General features: G+C 55.0%; 2 protein-coding genes across 2 annotated transcripts in view; one reads left to right on the top strand and one right to left on the bottom strand.

Annotated features, from left to right (window-relative positions):
- SLC5A10 (solute carrier family 5 member 10) overlaps positions 1-20,117 on the bottom strand; it is a 69,390-nt gene that overhangs the window by 12,100 nt on the left and 37,173 nt on the right. The gene's annotated exons all lie outside the window — the stretch shown is intronic.
- FAM83G (family with sequence similarity 83 member G) overlaps positions 5,686-20,117 on the top strand; it is a 34,350-nt gene continuing 19,918 nt past the window's right edge. The window contains exons 1-2 of the mRNA XM_008010589.3: positions 5,686-5,751; positions 6,299-6,948. Coding sequence (XP_008008780.3) covers positions 6,427-6,948 — 522 coding nt within the window. The 5' untranslated portion in view covers positions 5,686-5,751; positions 6,299-6,426. The remainder of the gene's footprint in view (positions 5,752-6,298; positions 6,949-20,117) is intronic.

Here is a 20,117-nt window from a genome sequence, read left to right as displayed (position 1 = left end):
ACATCCGCTCCGTGCCTCTCCAGCCACTGCAGGGGTATCACAGGCTCTAATCAAGGCCCTCCCACACCCCTTTCTATGGCCACCTCGCTCAGCCACCCTCTCCTTGACTAATTTCACCCAGACTTCTGGCACCTCAGGCTCTCCTGGACACCTCTGGGTCTCTGTGTTTGCTGTTCCTTCTCCCCGGAACACCCTTCCCACCTTCTGCCCTTCCCTGGGTTTATCCCAGGGAACTTACACTCATTCTTCTCAATTCATTACGGACGTCTGAGCCCTTCAGGCTTTCGGGCTATATGCTCCACGGCACCAATAACTCTATGCCCTGTGACTGTCCTGCCTCCCACCCAGACTATGACTATGGGGCCTCAGGGAAAAGTCTGGGTCTCAACAGTGCTTAGCACAAGCAAACATACAGTAGCTTCTGCCAGTGCCTGTTGACTGAGTGAATGATTTTCTCCCAAGGAGGTCACTGGACAGAGTCCCTTAAGGGGTAATCAAGGTGCTCTCTACTCCCTAACCAGGCCCTGCCCATTCCCAGGAGCCAGACACTGCCATTGCAGGAGGGAGGAGAAAGGCTCTCAGACCTGAGTTCAAATCCAGTTATCAGCCATGTAGCTCCCAACACTTTGGGAGGCCAAGGCAGGAGGATTGTTTGAGGCTGGGAGTTCAAGACCAACCTGACCAATATAGGGAGACCCCATTTCAATTAAAAAACAAAGCCTGGGCCGGGCGCGGTGGCTCACGCCTGTAATCCCAGCACTCTGGGAGGCCGAGACGGGCGGATCACGAGTTCAGGAGATCGAGACCATCCTGGCTAACACAGTGAAACCCCGTCTCTACTAAAAATACATTAAAAAAATTAGCCGGGCGCGGTGGCGGGCACCTGTAGTCCCAGCTACATGGGAGACTGAGGCAGGAGAATGGTGTGAACCCGGGAAGCGGAGCTTGCAGTGAGTGGAGATTGCGCCACTGTACTCCAGCCTGTGCAACAGAGCAAGACTCCATCTCAAAAAAAAAAAAAAAACAACAAAGCCTGGTGAAAGCATGTCTTTCCCCAAAAAATTAAAATTAGCGGGGTGGTTCGTGCCTGTAGTCTCAGCTACTCAGGAGGCTGAGGTGGGAGGATTGCTTGAGTATGAGAGGTCCAGGCTGCAGTGAACCGTGATTGCACCACTGCACTCCAGCCTGGAGGTGACAGAGCAAGACCCTGTCTCAATCAAACAAACAACAACAACAACAAAATAAACTCAGCTCCCCCAATCCCTTGCTGTGTGATCTTGAGTGATTAAGATCTCTGAGACTGGCCAGGCACGGTGGCTCATGTCTGTAATCCTAGCACTTTGGGAGGCTGAGGTGGATGAATCACTTGAGGCCAGGAGTTTGAGACCAGCCTGGGCAAGATGGCGAAACCCTGCCTGTACCAAAAATACAAATATTAGCCAGGTGCAGTGGTGCGTACCTGTAGTCCCAGCTACTTGGGAGGCTATGGCACGAGAATTGCTGAACCTGGGAGATGGAGGTTGCAGTGAGCCGAGATCAGGCCACTGTACTCCAGCCTGGGAGACAGAGCAAGACCCTATCTCAAAAAAAAAAAAAAAAAAAAAAAAAAAAAATTCCGTGAGGCTGTCTCCTCCTCTGTAAAAACTCTTCTGAGAACATCTATAGGTCAAAAACCGACCCTCAATCTAAACTTCACACCTTATACAAAAATTAACTCAAAATAGATCACAGATTTAAATGTAAAATGTTAAAAAAAACCATCAAACTTTTGGGGAAAATAATAGGAGAAAATCTTTAGGACCCAAGTCTAGGCTGTAAAAGTTGATCATACATATTGGGTCATTCTTGTCTACAAAACTAAAACAGAAGTAAGAGGCCAGTGGGGGAAAGCATCGAGGGTACATAATATTATTGCAAAAATGCAATTCCCTGTGAGCCTGGCTGGTGAAAGCAACGTCCAGTTACAACCTGAAACCAGTTTTATCTATAGCTGCTGAGATAACTTGCTACAAATCTAGGACTAATTTTGCTTACCACTGTCACTCACCAATCAGAACTCTCCAGGTCTCCAAACCCTTACTAGTGCCAAGGAACTTTCTCAAAGAGCACTAAGTAACATTTCTGCTTTTTAGAAAACCTCTAACCTTCTTGGTGTTCTCCAGACACATCGAAGACCACCCAGTCTTTGGGCATGCCCTGAATTGCAATTTTTCTTCCCAAATAAAACCATTAAATGTAGAGATTCGTCTCTACATTTTCATTTTGTCTTCAACAAAGTGAATAGTTCTTAGACTTGACGCCAAAAGCATGATGCATAAAAGGAAAAATTGATAAACTGGACTTCATCAACATTTAAAACTTTAGCTCTCTGTAAGACACCTGCAAAGAGGATGAAAAGGCAAGCTACTAACTGGGAGAAAATATTCGCAGAGCACACACCCAACAAAGGTCCTGTATCTAGAATATATAAAGAACTTTTGAAACTCAACAGTATAAGCCTGGGCAACATAGCGAGACCATGATTCTACTGAAAATAAAAAACAATTAGCCAGGCATGGTGGTGCACACCTGTAGTCCCAGCTATTCGGGAGGCTGAAGTGGGAGGACGGCTTGAGCCCAGGAGTTTGAGGTTGCACTGAGCTATCATCATGCCACTGCACTCCAGCCTGGATAACAGAGCAAGAGCCTATCTCTAATAAAACAAAAAAGTAAAAAAGTTAAAACTCAAGAGTTAAAAAATAGACAATCCAATTAGAAAATGAGCAAAAGTGGCCGGGCGCAGTGGCTCACGCCTGTAATCCCAGCACTTTGGGAGGCCAAGGTGGGTGGATCACGAGGTCAGGAGATCGAGACCATCCTGGCGAACACGGTGAAACCCTATCTCTACTAAAAATACAAAAAAATTAGCCAGGCGTGGTGGCAGGCACCTGTAGTCCCAGCTACTCGGGAGGCTGAGCCAGGAGAATGGCGTGAACCCGGGAGGCGGAGCTTGCAGTGAGCCGAGATTGCGCCACCGCACTCCAGCCTGGGCGACAGAGCGAGACTTCGTCTCAAAAAAAAAAAAAAAAGAAAATGGGCAACAGACATGAACAAATGTTTCAAAGGAGAAGACAAACAGATGGCATATAAGCCCATGAAAAGAGATTCAATGACATTAGCCATCAGGAAAGCACAAGTTTAAACCACAATAAGATATGACCTACCTATCAGAATGGCCAAAAAAAAAAAAAAAAAAAAAAAAAAAAGGTAACACCACATGTTGGCAAGGATGTGGAGAAACTGGATCACGCACATACTGTTGGTGAGAATGTGAAATGGTGCAGCCACTCTGGAAAAAGTTTGGCAGTGTTTGAACACATGACTACCAGGACCCAGGAATAACACTCTTGGGCATTTATGCCAGATAAATGAAACCTGATGCTTATATACATATGTATATGAATACTCATAGCAAGGTTATTTGTAATAATCAAAAGCTGGAAACTCCACATATCCTTTAATCACTGAAATGGTTAAGCAAACTGTGGTATATCCGTACCGTGGAATACTAGTCAGCAATGAAAAGCACAGACCATTGATCCATGAAACAACTTGGATGACTTGCTGGAGAACTATGCTAAGTGGGAAAAAAGGCCAATCCCAAAAGTTTATATACTACATCTTCCATTTATATAGCATTCTTGAAATAGCAAAATTGTTGAATTGTAGAATAGATTAGTGGTTGCCAGAAGTTAGGAATGGTGGTGGGGGGGAGGTGTGGGGATGGCTACAGAGAGGGAGATCTTTGTAGTGATAGAACAGTTCTGTATCTTGACTGTAATGGTGGTTACACAAATCTCTACACATAGTAACGTTGTAGACACACACACACAAATAAGTGCATGTAAAACTGGTGAAATCTGGCCAGTGCAGTGGCTCACGCCTGTAATCCCAGAACTTTGGGAGGTCAAGGTAGGAGACCCACTTGAGGCCAGGAGTTTGAGACCAGTCTGAGCAACATAGAGAGGCCCTGTCTCTACAAAAAAAAAAAAAAAAAAAAGAAAAAGAAAGAAAAAAAATTAACTGGGCATGGTGCCTGTGGTCCCAGCTACTCAGGACCCTGAGGCAGGAGGACCGCTTGAACCCAGGAGTTCAAGGCTGCATTGAGCAATGATTGTACGTACCACTGTACTCCAGCCTAAGTGACAGAGCAAGACCGTGTCCCAAAACAAACAAAAAACTGGTGAAATCTAAATAAACTCTGTGGATTGCACCAGTGTCAATTTTCTGGCTGTGATATTATTGTATTATAGTTATGCAAAACATCACTACTGGGGAAAACTGGGTGCATACAACCTTCCTGTTCATCAACTGCAGAAGTGTGGGGGTGGTGGATGGGAGGGTGAGGCCTTGGACTCCCTTCCTGAACTCCCCAGCCTCTGTGCATTGGTAAGAACACAGGGAGAAGCTGAGGTGGCTCAGAGAGGGTCTTGCAGGGGATCCACAGTGGTAGAGGGGCTATAAATGGGTCTTCGGGACCCTCAAAGCAGGGCTCCCCCGCTGGGACCACCTCCCCTCTCTGGCCCTGGGGCAGGGGAGGGATGCAAATATGTGTGCCTGTCCCCCCAGGGCCACTATGTTTAGTAGCATAAAGCCCTTGGGGGGCTGTATGGCAGAGTGTAGGACTTCAGGCTTGAGGGGTCAGTGATGGGGACCACAAGGATGCTGGGCCTAGGAGGCCAGTCCTTGTCCAGGGCAGTGGACTCAGAGGCAAGGAGTCCTAATGGGCCATGAATGATGGAGAAGGCCTTGGAGGAGGAGGGTTTGAGGGCGCAAGGCCTAGAGATGTCACCAGCCTACCGAAGCAGCATCCTTAAGGGCCCCAAACCAGCCCCATCCAGATCCAGAGCAAGTATGGGGGATGGGAGGAAGGGCTGGGCCTGGTGCCTGGCAGACTGGCTGTGGCACGCGATGGGGTGGGGGCTGTTTGTTGGGCCAGGTTTAATGGGCTTTGCTGTCCCACTCTCAAAGCCTGCCTTCAGATGTGGTCTCCACGCTCCCCATAACCAGGGTCCCAACCCCAGGGGACGCTCAGCAGAGAGCTGGGCCTGACCCCAGCCCACAGCTGCCCTCTTGGCCCCTCCCTGCCCTAGGGTTCAGGTCGGGTGCTGCCCGCCACGCAAAAGCAGTCCGGGGACCCCTCCCAGAGGGGATCAGGGTTCAGGACTGAGAACTAGGTACCTGCTCAGGAAAGCCCAGAGGTTGGTTCAGTCAGGGCTCTATCCCTGCCTGGGGGCTCCCAGTCCAGTACCCTAGACCTATTTCCACAACTGGAAGCTGGAAATCTACACAGCCGCACGGACTTCCCGCCAAACCGGCGAAACTGGGCACAGCCAGGGTTGATCCAGGATCACCAACAGACCCTGGGGGCACAGGGGGTGCCAAGGCTGTTGACCCGCTGTGTGACCTCAGGAAGAACACTGTCCCTCTCTGGGCTGGGTGTTCCAGGAGCTCTTGGGCTTAGACCTCTGAGCTTTTCGGAATTCGGGCACCAGGGAACAGTGGGCAGTGCACCCGCCCCAGGTCTGTCTGCCTGTGGAGGGGTGAATCAGCTTCCGGCCCCGCCCCGGGCGGCACGTGACCGCAGGTGGCGACAGTGGGGTGGGCGGGGCGGCCCTGAGTCACCGGTGCTCCCCCGCCCGGCCTCGCGCCGCCGCCGCCGCCGCCGCCGCCGCCGCCGCGTGTGCGCCGCGCTCCGCCTGTGCCCTCTCGGTAAGCAAGTCACAGCCGCGTCCCCGGGATCCCGGGTCTCGCGGGGCGCCGCCGCCCCACAACCGCACTTCTGGGTCTCCTGGACCCCTCCGAAAGCCCCGGCCTCTTCAGGGCAGGCCTCCTGGGTTGCCGGCACCTGGGAATTTTAAGACCCCTCCCTTACCCGGAAGCCCTCGGTTTGCGGGGCGCCGCTGTGCCGGGGCCGCCTCTCACTCTAAGAAGCTACTGGGAAGTTCCCCGGCTGCCCTAGTTTCCCTCAGAAGTTGCCAGGACTTCAGGCAGCTCCGGAAATCTGGGATGTGGGTTCCCTGTCCCCTGCACATAGAGGCACGCTGAGCCCTGGGACGTGGCCCACGGCTCCCTCCCTGCTGTTACGATCCCTTACTTTCTCCCCATCCTAGTCCAGTGCCCCCACCTCATCTTCCCAGTCCCAGCCCCAGCCCCGTCCTTCCCACGCCCACCTGAGTTCCCGGCCCCGCCCCCCGCCGCCCCTTCCCGCGCGGCCCGCCCTCCGCGCCGAGCCGGGCTCATCAGGTCTTTCCCGCAGGTTGCTCATGGGCAGAGGAGCAGAGGCCGCGGAGAGGCCCCCGAGCGCGCGGTGCCCCAGCCGGGCCGGAGCTAGGAGCCGGACCTTGCCCACCCACCCGCGGCAGCAGTGCCCGGGCAGGCGGCACCATGGCCTTCTCCCAGGTGCAGTGTCTGGACGACAACCATGTGAACTGGCGCTCCAGCGAGTCCAAGCCCGAGTTCTTCTACAGCGAGGAGCAGCGGCTGGCGCTGGAGGCCCTGGTGGCCCGCGGCCGGGACGCCTTCTACGAGGTGCTCAAGCGGGAGAACATCCGAGACTTCCTCTCGGAGCTGGAGCTCAAGCGCATCCTGGAGACCATCGAGGTGTACGACCCGGGCTCTGAGGACCCTCGGGGCACGGACCCCTCCCAGGGGCCCGAGGACCACCGGGTCGGCGACGGAGAGGAAGCCAGCGGGGCGGATGGGGTCCCCACCGAGGCTGAGCCGCTGCCCTCCCTGGAGTACTGGCCCCAGAAGTCGGACCGCTCCATTCCGCAGCTGGACCTGGGCTGGCCCGACACCATCGCCTATCGCGGCGTGACCCGGGCCAGCGTCTACATGCAGCCCCCCATAGACGGGCAGGCCCACATCAAAGAGGTGGTGCGGAAGATGATCAGCCAGGCACAGAAGGTGAGGCAGCGTGGGGACTCCGGGAGCCAAGGCCCAACCAGCGACCGGACCCCTCAATACAAGCTCACTCAGAGCCCCAAACGGGAGCCCAACATGGGCTTCTAGGGATCTCTGCTGTTTCCCTGGCTGCCTCCTAAGTGGAGGTTTCCTCCCCACCTTTGTGGGGATCCGCAGTTTCTTTGCAGGATAGGGTTCCCAGGTCCTAGCAGGTGACAGTGGGCTGCCCTGTCTCAAAGGGCCTCTGTATTGTTGCGGGGTGTTTCTGGTTCCCCAGAAGAAGGGACCAAGATAGGGTGGAGTGGGGAGGGGAGGAACCCCAGGGCTTCCTCTCACTTTCCCTTAGAGTGTCTCTGATTCACTGTGAAGGCACCCACACACCGTGAGCTCTCTGGTGGGGAGAGCTTTTGTTGCGGGGTGAGGGGATAGGCATGGTCCGAGTCCATCTGAGACTGGCCTGGAGGTCCTGGTTCAACACTGCCTGTTTCCTAGCTGTGCTGAGCAACTGGGAGCAGATTGCGCACCCTCTCTGAGTCTCTTTGTGAGCTTTGCAATGGTGGAAACTTTCCAGGCCAGGACGCACGGGTGAGGACAAAGCCTTCTTTGGCCCTCCCATTCTCCACCCCTTTTGGGCTATGCAGTGCCCTAGCTGTGGGGGGCCATTCTTGGCTGACACACCATCACACATTCTCAGAAGGGGTGCTTGCCACTTGCAGAGACAGCTAGGCCACTGCTGGACAGCTGTGACCATGAGCAGGTGCTAATGCCTGCTGCACGTAAGTACCTTCTCATCGTTGCCAAGCACATCTTGACTTGATAGATAAAGCTTACCTAGTGAGCTGTGTTGAGAAGGGGATTCTGAAGTCAGGTCTGGGCCTCAGGTTGTGGGATGAGGTCTTCCTTGCTGGGTCTGATCCCTTTATACTTCCAATCCCAGAGCAGAGTAGCCAATTGCACAAGACCAGAATGCTGGCATCAGAGACCATCCTGGCTAACTGACAGGGCCTTGGGGAAGTTTGTGGGCAGAGAAACCAGAAGTGGGTCAAGAACTGATGAGGTGACCCTGGTGGCTCCTGGCCCTGGCTCCAGTTTCCAGGAAGGTGGAGTCCCTGCCCAACAAGGGGACCAGCTGGGTCAGCTAGCTGGGTCGGGGTGCCTGGTCCCCAGCCTGACTGCTCTCAATTCACTGACTGACCCTGGGCAGCTTTGAGGCTTCGGGTTTTTGGTCTATAAGATGGAGGTGGTGCAGATAAAAGCTGCATCTTTGGCTATTGTGAAGATGGAATATCGGGTGACAAAAGTAAGGAAGGAGTTAGAGGAAGAGGAGGAGGAGGGGGAGGAGGAAGGGACCTTCATAGTTTACAGGCTGAGAGACCCGCCCCACACCTGCCATGGTGTGTGGGAAGTGCTGCTGACGTCTGTGACTGGTGGAGATGACTGGCTGGAGGCTAGAGAACCCAGTCCCCACAGAGAGCCTGCTGGGATCCCATTACCCAGCCTCCACTTCCATCTTGAAAACAGGGAAACTGAGGCCCTGGGTAGGGGGACTTGCTGTGCCAAGGTTCCCACTCCTCTGTGCCTCCCCTCCTCGTCAGAGGCAGGAAGGAGGCAGATGGGAACAGCCAGAGGGTCTGCTCTCTCACAGACAGACAGATCCCCCACCCAGCGATGGGCCAGATAGGGGCTCCCAGGGCCAGGGCTTCCCCTGCTGGCTCCAGGTTCCTCCCTGAGTCTCTGGCTACAGCTGTGACCCAGCCACTCCATACAGTCTCATGGGCCACCTGGAGCTTCCTTTGCTTCCCATAAAAGCCCCACAAGGTTATTAGTGTCACCTAAGGTGACGTTGCCTTCCTTTGCTTCCCACAAGGTTATTGCTGTCACCTGTCTAAGGTGACATAGCCAGGAAGAAGCTGGTCTCCAGTTTGGGCGCCAGTCTGTCTACACGGCCCCACAGTGAGTGATGTCCTCGAGCTTCGGACAGATGGGCCCTCCTCTCTGCTTTTCCAGCCCTCAGGATGCGGCACTCACTGCTGAGACTGCTCCCCACTCTCAGACCTCAGGGAGTCCTCAAGCGTCCCACAGTGGGGGCCTCAGAGGCAGTAGAGACTAAGCCCCTCATCTGACAGACAAGGACACTGAGGCACAGAGAAGGACAGGGATTTGTTCATGACTCCACAGCATTGTGGTGAGCCAAGCCCCTGCTTTCTGCCCTGGGCATGTCCTTCCCTGCCACATCTCTCCTAGGACCCGTGGCCAGCATGGCATATGTGGGCGGGGATAATAACAATAGCAAGTGCTGACTGAGTGCGAGGCGCTTTATAATCTCAGCTAGTGTTATCTGTCCCATTTTTCAGATGTAGAAACTTGTTAGTCCCTGCCCAAGGTCACCTAGCTAGTTCTCGGGTGGAGGGGTGGGGACCAGGCCTGTGTTTCCCTCAAACTCTAGGCTACCCCTCATGCCCTGGCCCTGGCAGGACAGAGTGACAGGCCGGGGCTGGGAGGGGCAGCTCATCCAGGCCACTGCAGTCCTCCAGCTATCCTGCCCCGGCTGCTTCCCAGGCTCACAGGGGCAGGGCCGGGACGCTGACGGACGCTGACGGATGCTGACGGTGCTCTTTGTCTGCCCGCCTGCCGCCTGCCGCCTGCCGGGAGCGCTCCCTGCCTTATCTCTCCCCATGAATCACCTTTCGTGCCCCTACTCCCGCCTCCCCTTCTCACTCTGGTATCGTGTGGGGAGAACTCTGCCTGCCCCCTGCCTGGGTTGGGGATCCCTCTGCCTGGGCCGCCTCACCGCACACTGGCCTCTTCCCACCGGGGGCTTCAGGCTGGGGCTGCTGGGGCTGAGTCAGGACAGCCCAGCCCGCCGCCTCCTCACTCACCTTACCTGTTGTCAGCACAACAGGCAGACCCTGGGGCAGGGAAGTGACACAGCACTCAGGGGAGCGGCTGTGTTCCCGTCAGGACTGCTGTCAGTCCCCCCTTCCTGCCCCACCGTTCCCAAATGATTAGAATGGAACTAGTGGACAGCACGACTAGGAGCCAAAAGTCCGTGCTCTGCCTCCGCCTGACTGTGTGACCTGGAACAAGCCCCAGCTCCTCTCCAAGCCCCAGCCATCCCGTCTGTAAAATGGGTACAGGTCTTGAAGACTGTTAGGGGCCCCTTCAGCCCTGATACCTTGCTGCCCTGCGTTCCTAGACTCCCCTGGGACAAGAGGCGGGTGGGTCCCGGGTCTCACTCCCAGCATCTTGTGCCCTCCGAGCCTAACCTCCAGCCCTAGTGGGCTCCAATTCCAAGATGGAAGGTCACTGCCTGCCCCTCCCCCAGCCCCAGGAGCCATGATTTATCTGGGGAAAAACCTGCTGTGGGGTTCCAACTGCATACCAGAGGACGGGCCTGTAGGATCACGCCTGGGAGGGGCGAGCCCCGGCCTCGCTCGGCTGCAGCCTGAGAAGGGGTGAGGCTGGGCTGGGTTGGGGCTCCGTCAGCGAGAGCTGGATGTAGATGTTCCAGCTGGTTCCTCCAGCAGGTGCTGAGCCCCCCTCAACAGGACACGGCATGGGGGCCCTAGCAGGATCCCTCACCAGCCCCAGGGTGAGGCCCCAGGAGCAGGGACGGATCACACCTTCCTTATTTCACAGCTGAGGAAACTGAGGGAGGGTGAGGCGCCAGTGGCCAGGGCCAGAACGCTGATCTCTGCATGTTCACAGCTGAGGAAACTGAGGGAGGGTGAGGCGCCAGTGGCCAGGGCCAGAACGCTGATCTCTGCATGCCAGGCCAGGGCTTGGGAACAGACCCAGAGAAATAAAGTCGAACCCAGGTTTCACGATGCCTGATTCACCCCACATTTTTTCTGTCAGGCCCCTGCCTTCACACGCTGAAGTCCTGGCCCACAGCTTGGCTCTGGGAGAATAGAAGCAGCTTAATGAGGCGCTTACTAAATGCCAACCCCATGCCAGGTGCTGAGCGGGCACTTTACCGTGCTGTGTAATCCTCCCCACAACTCTGGAAAGTAGGTGTTGTCTCCATTGTGCTGCAGATGAGGAAACTGAGGCTTGGTGGGGCCCGGAGGTGGCAAATAACTTGCCCGAGGTCACAGAACTGATATCTGGAGGGACTGGGCCCACCCCCAGTCTGCAGGCCCTGAGCACCCCCCATTCCCTGGAGAAGCAGTGTCACTGTTCCTTCTGAGCCCTACCCCTGCATGGGAGCACCAGAGCCTCGCTGCTGGATCCTGTTGTTTACTGATTCAGGACAGTAAAAGCGTTTTTTTTTTTTTTCCTTTTTGAGACAGAGTCTTGCTCTGTCGCCCAGGCTGGAGTGCAGTGGTGCAATCTCTGCTCACTGCAACCTCCGCATCCTGAGTTCAAGCGATTCTCCTGCCTCAGCCTCCTGAGTAGCTGGGATTGTAGGCGTGCGCCACCATGCCCAGCTAATTTTTGCATTTTTAATAGAGACGGGGTTTCACCATATTGGTCAGGCGGGTCTCGAACTCCTGACCTTGTGATCCACCCGCCTCTGCCTTCCAAAGTGCTGGGATTACAGGCATGAACCACTGTGCCCGGCAGTAAAAGCGTTTTCATGAGACTCCTTGGCAGCTAAATACTGGGCTCTCTGGAGGAGAGCTGGGACACGGACTCACAAGAACAGGGTGAGCTCTGTGGCCTGGGGACCAGGAGGAAGGCCACTCATTGCATCCTTTAGCTGGGCAGTGCCAGGACAGCTCCCCACACTGCCAGAGGCCACAGGTGGCCCAGTTGACACTTTGGGGGGCCCACAGTTGGCCCAGGCTCCCACCACAGGTCAGAGAGTGGGTGGGGAACCATCTGATAAAGGAATCCCAGGTGTTAACTCCTGTGCGCTCCAAAGTCTCCCTTCCCCGCGGCGCTTGCGTCTTTTAATTAAGAGTTTCAGGAGAGTCGGGAGCAGCCCTTCGAGGAAGGAGCTCTAAGGAGAGAGTGCCTGCCCGTCTGGGCACTCCATTGGGAGAGGCAGCTGCTCAGCCACCGGGTTGGCCTCCTTCCCACGGCCCCAAGAGCCAGGGCCTGCCGTCATGTTCATATCACAGCTGGGGAAACTGAGGCTCAGAGTCGGCTGGGGCCTTCATAAGGTTACACCAAAGGTCTTAGGTGTGGCTGAACTTGGATTGGGTCTCACTGGTTGGAGAGGGTCTCCCTGAAGCTGAGGGTCCTGGCCCCTGGGCCAGCAGAGGGTACTGGTCCCACTTAGCCACTCGCATGCTGCAGGACCCTGGACCTCAGTTTCTTCGCTTGTAAAATGGGGATCAGGCCTTGTCTTGAAGCAGTGACAGACAGGAGCATCCAAAAGCACTGCGCTACCCTCTGCCTCGCGAGCAGCTGGGGAGAAAGTTGGGGTCTCGCCCTGTGCCATGGCCCACGTTGGCCCCAGCCTGGCAGGCCCTAGCCTGGGTGGGCTGTCCTAGTCCCCTTTAAGGGTCTGAATGACCCATGGCCTCGAGTACCTTGCCAGGTTAAATGCCACGTGGGGTCGTGGGAAGACAGGCGTCCATATTACTGGGACCCAGGCATGAGCCCCAGCTCTGGTGTTATCTTTAGTGGTTGCTCGGAGATAGTTGCTTGGCCTCTCTGACCTTCTGTTCCTTCCTCCTCCGTGTCATGGTGGTGCTAACAGCTAACACCTGCCTCATAAAGTCATCGTGAGATTTAAATGGGAAAAAGTGGGGTGTGTAAAACACTCTGTGTCTGGCATGGAGCTGGCATTGGTAGATGCCAGATCTCTCCCCTCACCACCTCTACCTTCACTCCTCACTCCTGTCCTGAGAGCTTCTCTCTGGGAGTAGTCTACGGGTGGAAGTGGTGAGCTCGCTGTCCTGGCAGAAGTTCAGGCAGGGGCTCAGTGGAATGCAGCAGAGAGCATGTGGGCACCAGGTGGCCTGGAAGCCTCAACCCTGCCCTGGCGTGCTTTGTGACCTTGGGCAAGTCCTTTCCATGCCAGGCTTTCTGGGACATTAGGATGCTTGATGTCCCCAGTGTCTGTTGCTCTTGGACCCTGAGAAGCTGAGGTTTTAAAGGCTTTTGAATCCGTGGTTCTGAGATTTTCCTGTTTGAAAATTCTCAGCTGGTGCCATTTGCTGCCCACATGGGATGGTCTGGTTGGCTGGATCCTGTGCCTGCAAGCCTGGAAGCCCTGAGGATTCTGAAGCTCCTTGTGCCCAGCGGGAAAGGATCTTGCCTTCTTGCCTCATCCACAGGGGATAGCCTTGGTCACCTCATGGCCTTTCTCCAAGCTCTGCCAGCCCCTTGTCTCTGCAGTATTCCTGAGCCGTGGCAAGGAAGCTGATGTCCGTCTGGGGGAGGTAGGAGACTCAGGGTAGTGCCTCCATGCCACTGGGCTAGGCAGAGCCTCCTGGTCAGAGCGCTCTGGGCATGACTAGCTTGGGCTTCTTGACCCCGACCCACTGCAGCCATTTGGTGCTCAGAAGGCCTGATCTTCCTTTAATTGGCCTTAATGAGGCTTCAGTCTTAATAGTCGGTGGGGAAGGTGTTCACAGAGCTGATGAATGTCAGAGGGGAACGGGACCTCCGAGTTCATCCAGTTTCACTCCCCGTGTTACCAAGAAGAGAAACTGAGGCTTAGAGTGGGAAGTGACCCGCCACAGACCACCCAGGGAAGGCATGGCAGAGCCAGGGAGGCCCAAGCATTGACCTTCCAGACCGTGCTGAGGGTCAGGTATTTGTTTCAGGAGCTGAGGTGGGCTCTGGGAGGCTGTGGGTGGGTTCAGAGCTTGGAATGGACACACGGTCCCCCGTTAGGAGAAAAGCCTAGGAACAGGAGGCCTCTGCCACTAGTTGACAGGGTGGCACTGGGACAGTGACACCCCCTCTGGAAAACGGGAGTGGCCATCACCACCCCTCCCTGTCTCCAGAAAAGGGACACCTGTATGCGTGCCAGCTGGTTGACCTAATTATCCTTGCTCTGGCTGGGGTCAGCATTTGTTACCAAGTACACAGACTCCCTTTACCCTGGGAGGGAGGCAAGATGAGACTGTTAGCTAAACTAGTCCTCTCGGTGGCAGGCTTTCGGAGCCACTGTATGGGCAAACTGGTTTGGAGATTGCCAGGAGGTGGCAGGGAGCACCACCCAGGGATCCTAGGAGGCCTTCCTAACCCAGAGAACCTCCTTGGGCCTCTTCAGATGGCATCTCACTAATCCTGCCAGCCCCCTGCAGGGGAGGAGGAGGGGAGGGGGAGTAGGATCATGTCATGAGCATAGAAAAACTGAGTTGCTGCAGCCAGGTCTGTCCAAACCGTGCTGCTGGAGGAGGGGGTTGCAGCTGGAGGAGGGAGTGCAGGTCTGCTAGTAATGAATTCTCTCAGCTTTTTTGTATCTGAAAAAGTCTTTAGTTTGCCTTTTGTTTTGAGATGTATTTTTGCTGGGTATAAAATTCTAAGTTGATTTTTTTTTTCTTTTTCCATTTAGTGCTTTAAAGATATTGCCTATTGTCTTGTGGCTTGCAGTGATTCTGATGAGAAGGCCACTTACTTTGTTCCTTGACATGCAGTTGTCTTCTCCTCTGGTTGTTTTTAAGGCTGTCTTTGTTACTGACTTTAAGTGATTTGATTATGATGTGCATTGGTATAGTTTTTTCATGTCTCTTCTGCTTGGCAGTCATTGAGCTTCTGAGATCTGTGGATTTAGTCTTTTTTTTTTTAAATTGAGATAGAGTCTTACTCTGTTGCCCAGGCTGGAGTGCAATGGCACAATCTCGGCTCACTGCAACCTCCACCTCCTTGGTTCAAGCAATTCTCCTGCCTCAGCCTCCCAAGTAGCTGGGATTACAGTCACATGCCACCATGCCCTGCTAATTTTTGTATTTTTAGTAAAGACAGGGTTTTGCATGTTGGCCAGGCTGGTCTCAAACTCCTGACCTCATGTGATCCACCTGCCGCTGCCTCCCAAAATGCTGGGATTACAGGCATGAGCCACTGCGCCCGGCCTTGGATTTAGTCTTTAATCAAATGGTAGAAGTGTTTTGGCCATTTTTTTTCTATTTATTTATTTATTTATTTTTGGTCTCTCCTTCACTCCCAACCCTTGTACCTTCTGAGACTGCAATTACACATATATTGGATGGCTTGAAGTTGACCCACAGTTTGCTGATGCTGTGATTATGTTCTTTCAGTCTTTCTGTGTGTCATCTTGGATAGTTTCTACTTACATGTCTGCAAGTTCACTAATTTTCTCTTCTATAGTGTCTAATCTGTTAATTCCACCTATTATATTTTCAATCTTAAATGTTGCATTTTCACCTCTTGAATTTCGATTTGTTGGCTAAAAAAAAAAATATCTTCCACATCTCTACCTAACTTTTTGAACACATGGAACACAGTTTTAACTGTTTTCATGTCTTTGTTTGCCAATTCTAACATCTGTGTCATTTTTTGGTTGATTTTGATTGTTTTTTTTTTTTTTTTTTCTCATGTGCATCATGTTTTCCTGTTTCTTTGTGTGTCTGGTAATTTTTAATTGGATACCAGGCATGTTGGATTTTATGTTGTGGGCTGCTTGTAGTTTTTGTTTGTTTTGTTTTCTCCTTTAAATATTTTGGATCCTTGTCCTGAGATGCAGTTACGTTACTTGGAAACAATTTAATGCTTTTGTGGCTTCCTGTCAAGCTTTATTAGGCAGGTCCAGAGCCGACTTCACTCCAGGGTAGGAGTTGCAAATTATGGACCCTGGGCCAAAGGAAGCCTGTTGCCGGCTTTTATAAACAATAGAACACAGACATTTATTTATATACTTTGTTTGGCTGCTTTTGTGTTACACCATCGGATTTGAGTAGTTGTGACAGAGAACACATGGCCCTCAAAGCCTCACATATCTACACTTTGGTTTTTTAGGAAGTTTGCTTATGCCTGGTCTAGGACTTATTTGTCCACTGCTGAGGCAGTATCCTTCTGAGGACCCCCCTGCAGGCCCTGTGTGTTAGGAGGGGTTTCTATTCTGGCTGGGGGCACATACACTATTCCTGGTCCTGCGTGAGCACCAGCGATTGTTCCAGCTGCCCCCTTCTGGTGGTTCTCTGCTCAGCCTCCCCTTTCCGGTGGTTCCCTTCTCAGCCTCAGTAGTTTCCTCACGTTCGGGTGCTGCTCGGCCATCAGCCGAAGACTCTAGGGCGACCCTCTGCAGTTCTCTGGAGTTCACACTGTGCAACTCTCTCCCCTGTGGCACTCCTTCCTGCAAATCCTAGCTGCCACACTCAGAGTGAACCCTGTCTCCTCAACTCAGGGAGACCACAAGACTCCACGGGGGCGCCCCTCCCTGTGCTGCAGCCTGGAAGTAGTGGGGCAATCCTAGGGTTCAGCTGGTTTGTTCCTCTTCTCTCAGGGATCGCTGTGCTGATTGAAGCCTGTTGTCCGTGGCATCATAGATTTTATCCGGGTTTTTTATTGCTAAGGCAGGAGGGTAAATTCCATCTCTGTCATTCCATTATGGCTGTAAGTGGAAGTTGAATCCAAGGTCATCATGGCCACCACCTCAACCTTTAGGACAGTCTGCTGCATTCCGGTGAGCAGCCCTGACACGTCACTTACAGCCTTCCAGCTGGCCCGGAGGGAAGTGAGACGCTCCTGGCCTGTTCACCCCAGAGGGAGCCGTGGGTCTGGTGGGATGGGACTTGGGTTAGTGGGAGGACGAGGAGGGTCCGTGCAGCTGCTGTTTGTGCATCCCATGCTGGGCCTTCACCTGCATGAAATCACTGTAATTTCCAACAACCTTGTGGGTGGGGATTGTTACTGTCCCCATGAGGAAACAAAGGTACTTGCCCACGGCCATGCAGCTTCCCAGGAGGAGCTGAGATTGGAGCCAGCGGGTGCGGAGCCCGCACTGCCACTGCCTGGGCATCTGCCATCAGAGCTGGAGAATAACGAACCCCAAGATGAGAGACTGTCTCCATCCCCTGCACTTCTCAGATAGGCCTAGGGACTTGTCTGCAGTGTGCACAGTGTCTATGGCTGCTTCAGGGCTCCAGGCTCTGGAGCAGGCTTGGGGGTATCTGTCCTCCACCTGCCTGCAGCATAGTGAGGAGGGAGAATATGGCCACCTCTCTGCTCTCTCTTTGTAAGGCTTGTCATGTGCAGGTTGGAAACTGTCCCCTCTTACCCACTCTTGGGACTCAGTCCTTGGGGAGACTCCATTGCTGTGCCTGAGAAGAAATTCACAAGTGATACACGCTCAACCCAGACAGGTCAGAGTGACGACACTGGAGGCTGGGGCTGCACTGGAGTTGGGATTTGAAGGACAGGTAGGAGTTGTCTGGGCAGATGCAAAATGGGCAGGTGGCAAGGAGAACAGCATGTAGGAGACATGGTGGCTTGAGGCAGGACGCGTCAGGGAGAGGGGTCAGGACACGTTGGTCAAGGCCCCCCTGAAGAGGTGCTGCTGCAGAAGCCGGGCCTGCGCACCCGTGATTTCCCACCATGTTCGGAACCAGGCCAGCCCGTCTTGCCTCTCCCCTCCTCCCCAGGCACCTCTGTGGAGACCTGTTCTACCCACTCGCCCTGCGAGGGCACTTCTGCTTCAAGAGTGGTTCTGTGGTCACAGGAAGGCTAGGAAACAGCTGTTGTGGGTGTCAGGAGCCACAGGCTGTTGTCAGCACCTGTGAGGCAGGAGCCCTGTGGGGAGGCAGGGAAAGGGCGGCCACCAGCACTTCCTCTCCCAGACCCGTGGGCGCAGTGAGATGTGCTAGCTGCCCAGACAGGCTCTGCCGGGCACCGGACAGGGAACAGGAGTTGGGGTCCCTCGGCAGGAACATCAGAGATGAAGGGCTTTGGACATCTTGTCCACCTTCTCCTTTGGACAGATGAAGAAACAGACCCGGAATGCAGGTGTGGCTCACCCAAAGGCCAGCCTAGAGCTCAGGTGCTGGTGCTGGGCCCACTCCGCCCGCTCCACCCGTGCTCAGGGGGCTCCGGCTGGGGCTGAGGGGGATTGAGGAGGCACACGCCTGTGCTCCCTGCCTCTGTGACCTAAAGCCCTGTCCCACCCGCAGTGTCCGCAGCCAGCGTTATGGGGCTTCAGGTTGTGTCTGCTGGGGGTCAGTGGCCACAGGTGGGGTACTCCTTTGTGTGAGATGCTGTCACCCCTCCACCCCAGCTCAAGCCACTCCGGTCACTGCCTGGGTGATGGAGGTGCTCCTGGCAGGGCACTGGGGATCCCTATGCAGCACCACCTTGGACCAGTGCCCTCCCCTCTCCCAGCCGCAGTTTCTGCATCTCTCACATGGAGGCAGATGTTCACCTGTCCCAAGGACACAGAGGGACGCGGGGGATTCGAGACACAGGCAGAAGACAGGGTGGAGAGGGCCGGCGGATCCACTGGGCAGGGAGGGTACAGCATGGGAGGAGGTGCTCATAGGGTGGGGCGCTGGAGGGCTCGCCCATATGGACACCCCTGGACAGACATGCAGGAGGCGATTGGGCACCAGGAGGCCCCAGGGAGAGGCCTGGGCTGGGGCAGGCGCAGGCTCGCTTTTGGCTCACTGGAGCCCAGTGCCCATCCCACATCCCTGCTGGTGTCCCAGCACGTGCAGCCTGCCTGCCTCTGCCCCCCAGGTGTGGCCGTCCTCCCACACCCTGCCATCTTGGGTCATCCTCCCACACCCTGGCAGGAGCCAGATGGTTGTCTTGGGCATTGGGCCTCCTGGGTTCTGCAGCTGCATCTTTGAGGCCTCAAGGCTGTCCAGCAGAGGCCTGTCCATCAGTAAGATGCACAGGGACCCCTGGGCTCCCTCCTTCACCTGGGAGCTGGGCTGTGTGGCCTGCGCAGATTACAGACTGCTGGGCTGGGAGCTGCCCATCGGCTCTGACTATGGGGCCTGGGGTGCAGGACACGCACGTGCCCGCCCACCATGCCTGCCCCATGCCAGCTGCTCACATGGACGTGGCTGGTTCCTGCCTCAGGAGTGGAACAAGCTCAGTGCTGGGACCCAGGCCACCCGCCTCCTGCCCGGTATGGCCCCTGACATACAGCAGGCAGAGCTGGTCTTTGGAGTCAGCCACCCCTCTCATTTCCACAGCCCTTGCCCTGCCCAGGACCTCTAAGAGGACATACGGGCTTGGGGCCGCGGGAAGCATCTGGTACTTTTCTTGACTTGGGCCAGCTCTGCCAATGTGTGAACTGGATGGAACCACAGGGGCAAGCCAGGCTCATATCCCCACTTGACAGATGGGGAAACCAAGGGCCCTGGAGGGGCTTTGGTCCCAGGTCCCCTGATTCTTGCAGTCGTTCCCAGACCAAGCCAATTGGTCTTGTTCTCAGTTGATAACAGCTCTCCAAGACCTTCCTCAAACCAGGCCCCATCCTGGGCCCAGACAAGGGCTCTGCTCTTGCTGAGCTCACAGTGCCACGAGTGAGCTGGGCCCCCCAACAGAGTTAGGCAAGGTAGCGAATGCCTTTGTGCCTCAGTTTCTTTATCTGCAAGATGGGAAAAAGAACCACTGCCTCCCGGTGTGCTTGTGAGGACTGAACAAGGTAACAGTTGTAAAGGCTCCTTATAAACCATCAAGCAGCCCAAGGGCCCAGGACTGACGCCCAGTCGCTTGCGCAGAAGGTGCTCTGGGTGGGGCAGGGCCCTGGGTTCTAGCCTCAGTCATGGACTGTGATCCCAGCTTTCGTGTGTATAAAATGGGAAAGGGCATGACAGGACTCAAGAGCCCCCAAGAAACCTTTGTGACTCCATGGACAGGACAGGCTATTGGGGGTTGCCTGTGGAGCACCAGGCACCCCCTCCCCATCCCCAGCATAAGCTCGCACCTGTTACAAACCCATCTCTGACCACGCCAGGCACTGAGCCCAATGCCTGGGGAGAGCCAGCACTGTGGGGGGATCCATTTTGGGGTGCAGGCCCCAACATATCCAACCTGACAGCAGATGGTCTCTGGATCAAGCACCCTGCTGGCTGAGGGCAACGTGGGGAATGGCGCACATGGCGCGGGTCCTGCTGGGGCACGTCCCCCCACCCAAGCCCAGGGCAAGTCCCCATCTGCCATGGTAGGCAGGCCCTGGAGCTCTCCAGGGAGAAGCATGCCTGCTGCGCCCTCATTAGGCTCTTTTCCAAGGTGGCACGTGAGGCTGTTTGCCTGCTCAGAAGTGGCTTAACCAAGGAGATTCCGGGGCTGCAGTGGCTTTGGGT

The sequence above is a fragment of the Chlorocebus sabaeus genome, chromosome 16 (assembly GCF_047675955.1).
Source record: "Chlorocebus sabaeus isolate Y175 chromosome 16, mChlSab1.0.hap1, whole genome shotgun sequence".
In the NCBI taxonomy this organism is placed as follows: domain Eukaryota; kingdom Metazoa; phylum Chordata; class Mammalia; order Primates; family Cercopithecidae; genus Chlorocebus; species Chlorocebus sabaeus.
This window is presented reverse-complemented; position numbering and strand designations above follow the sequence as displayed.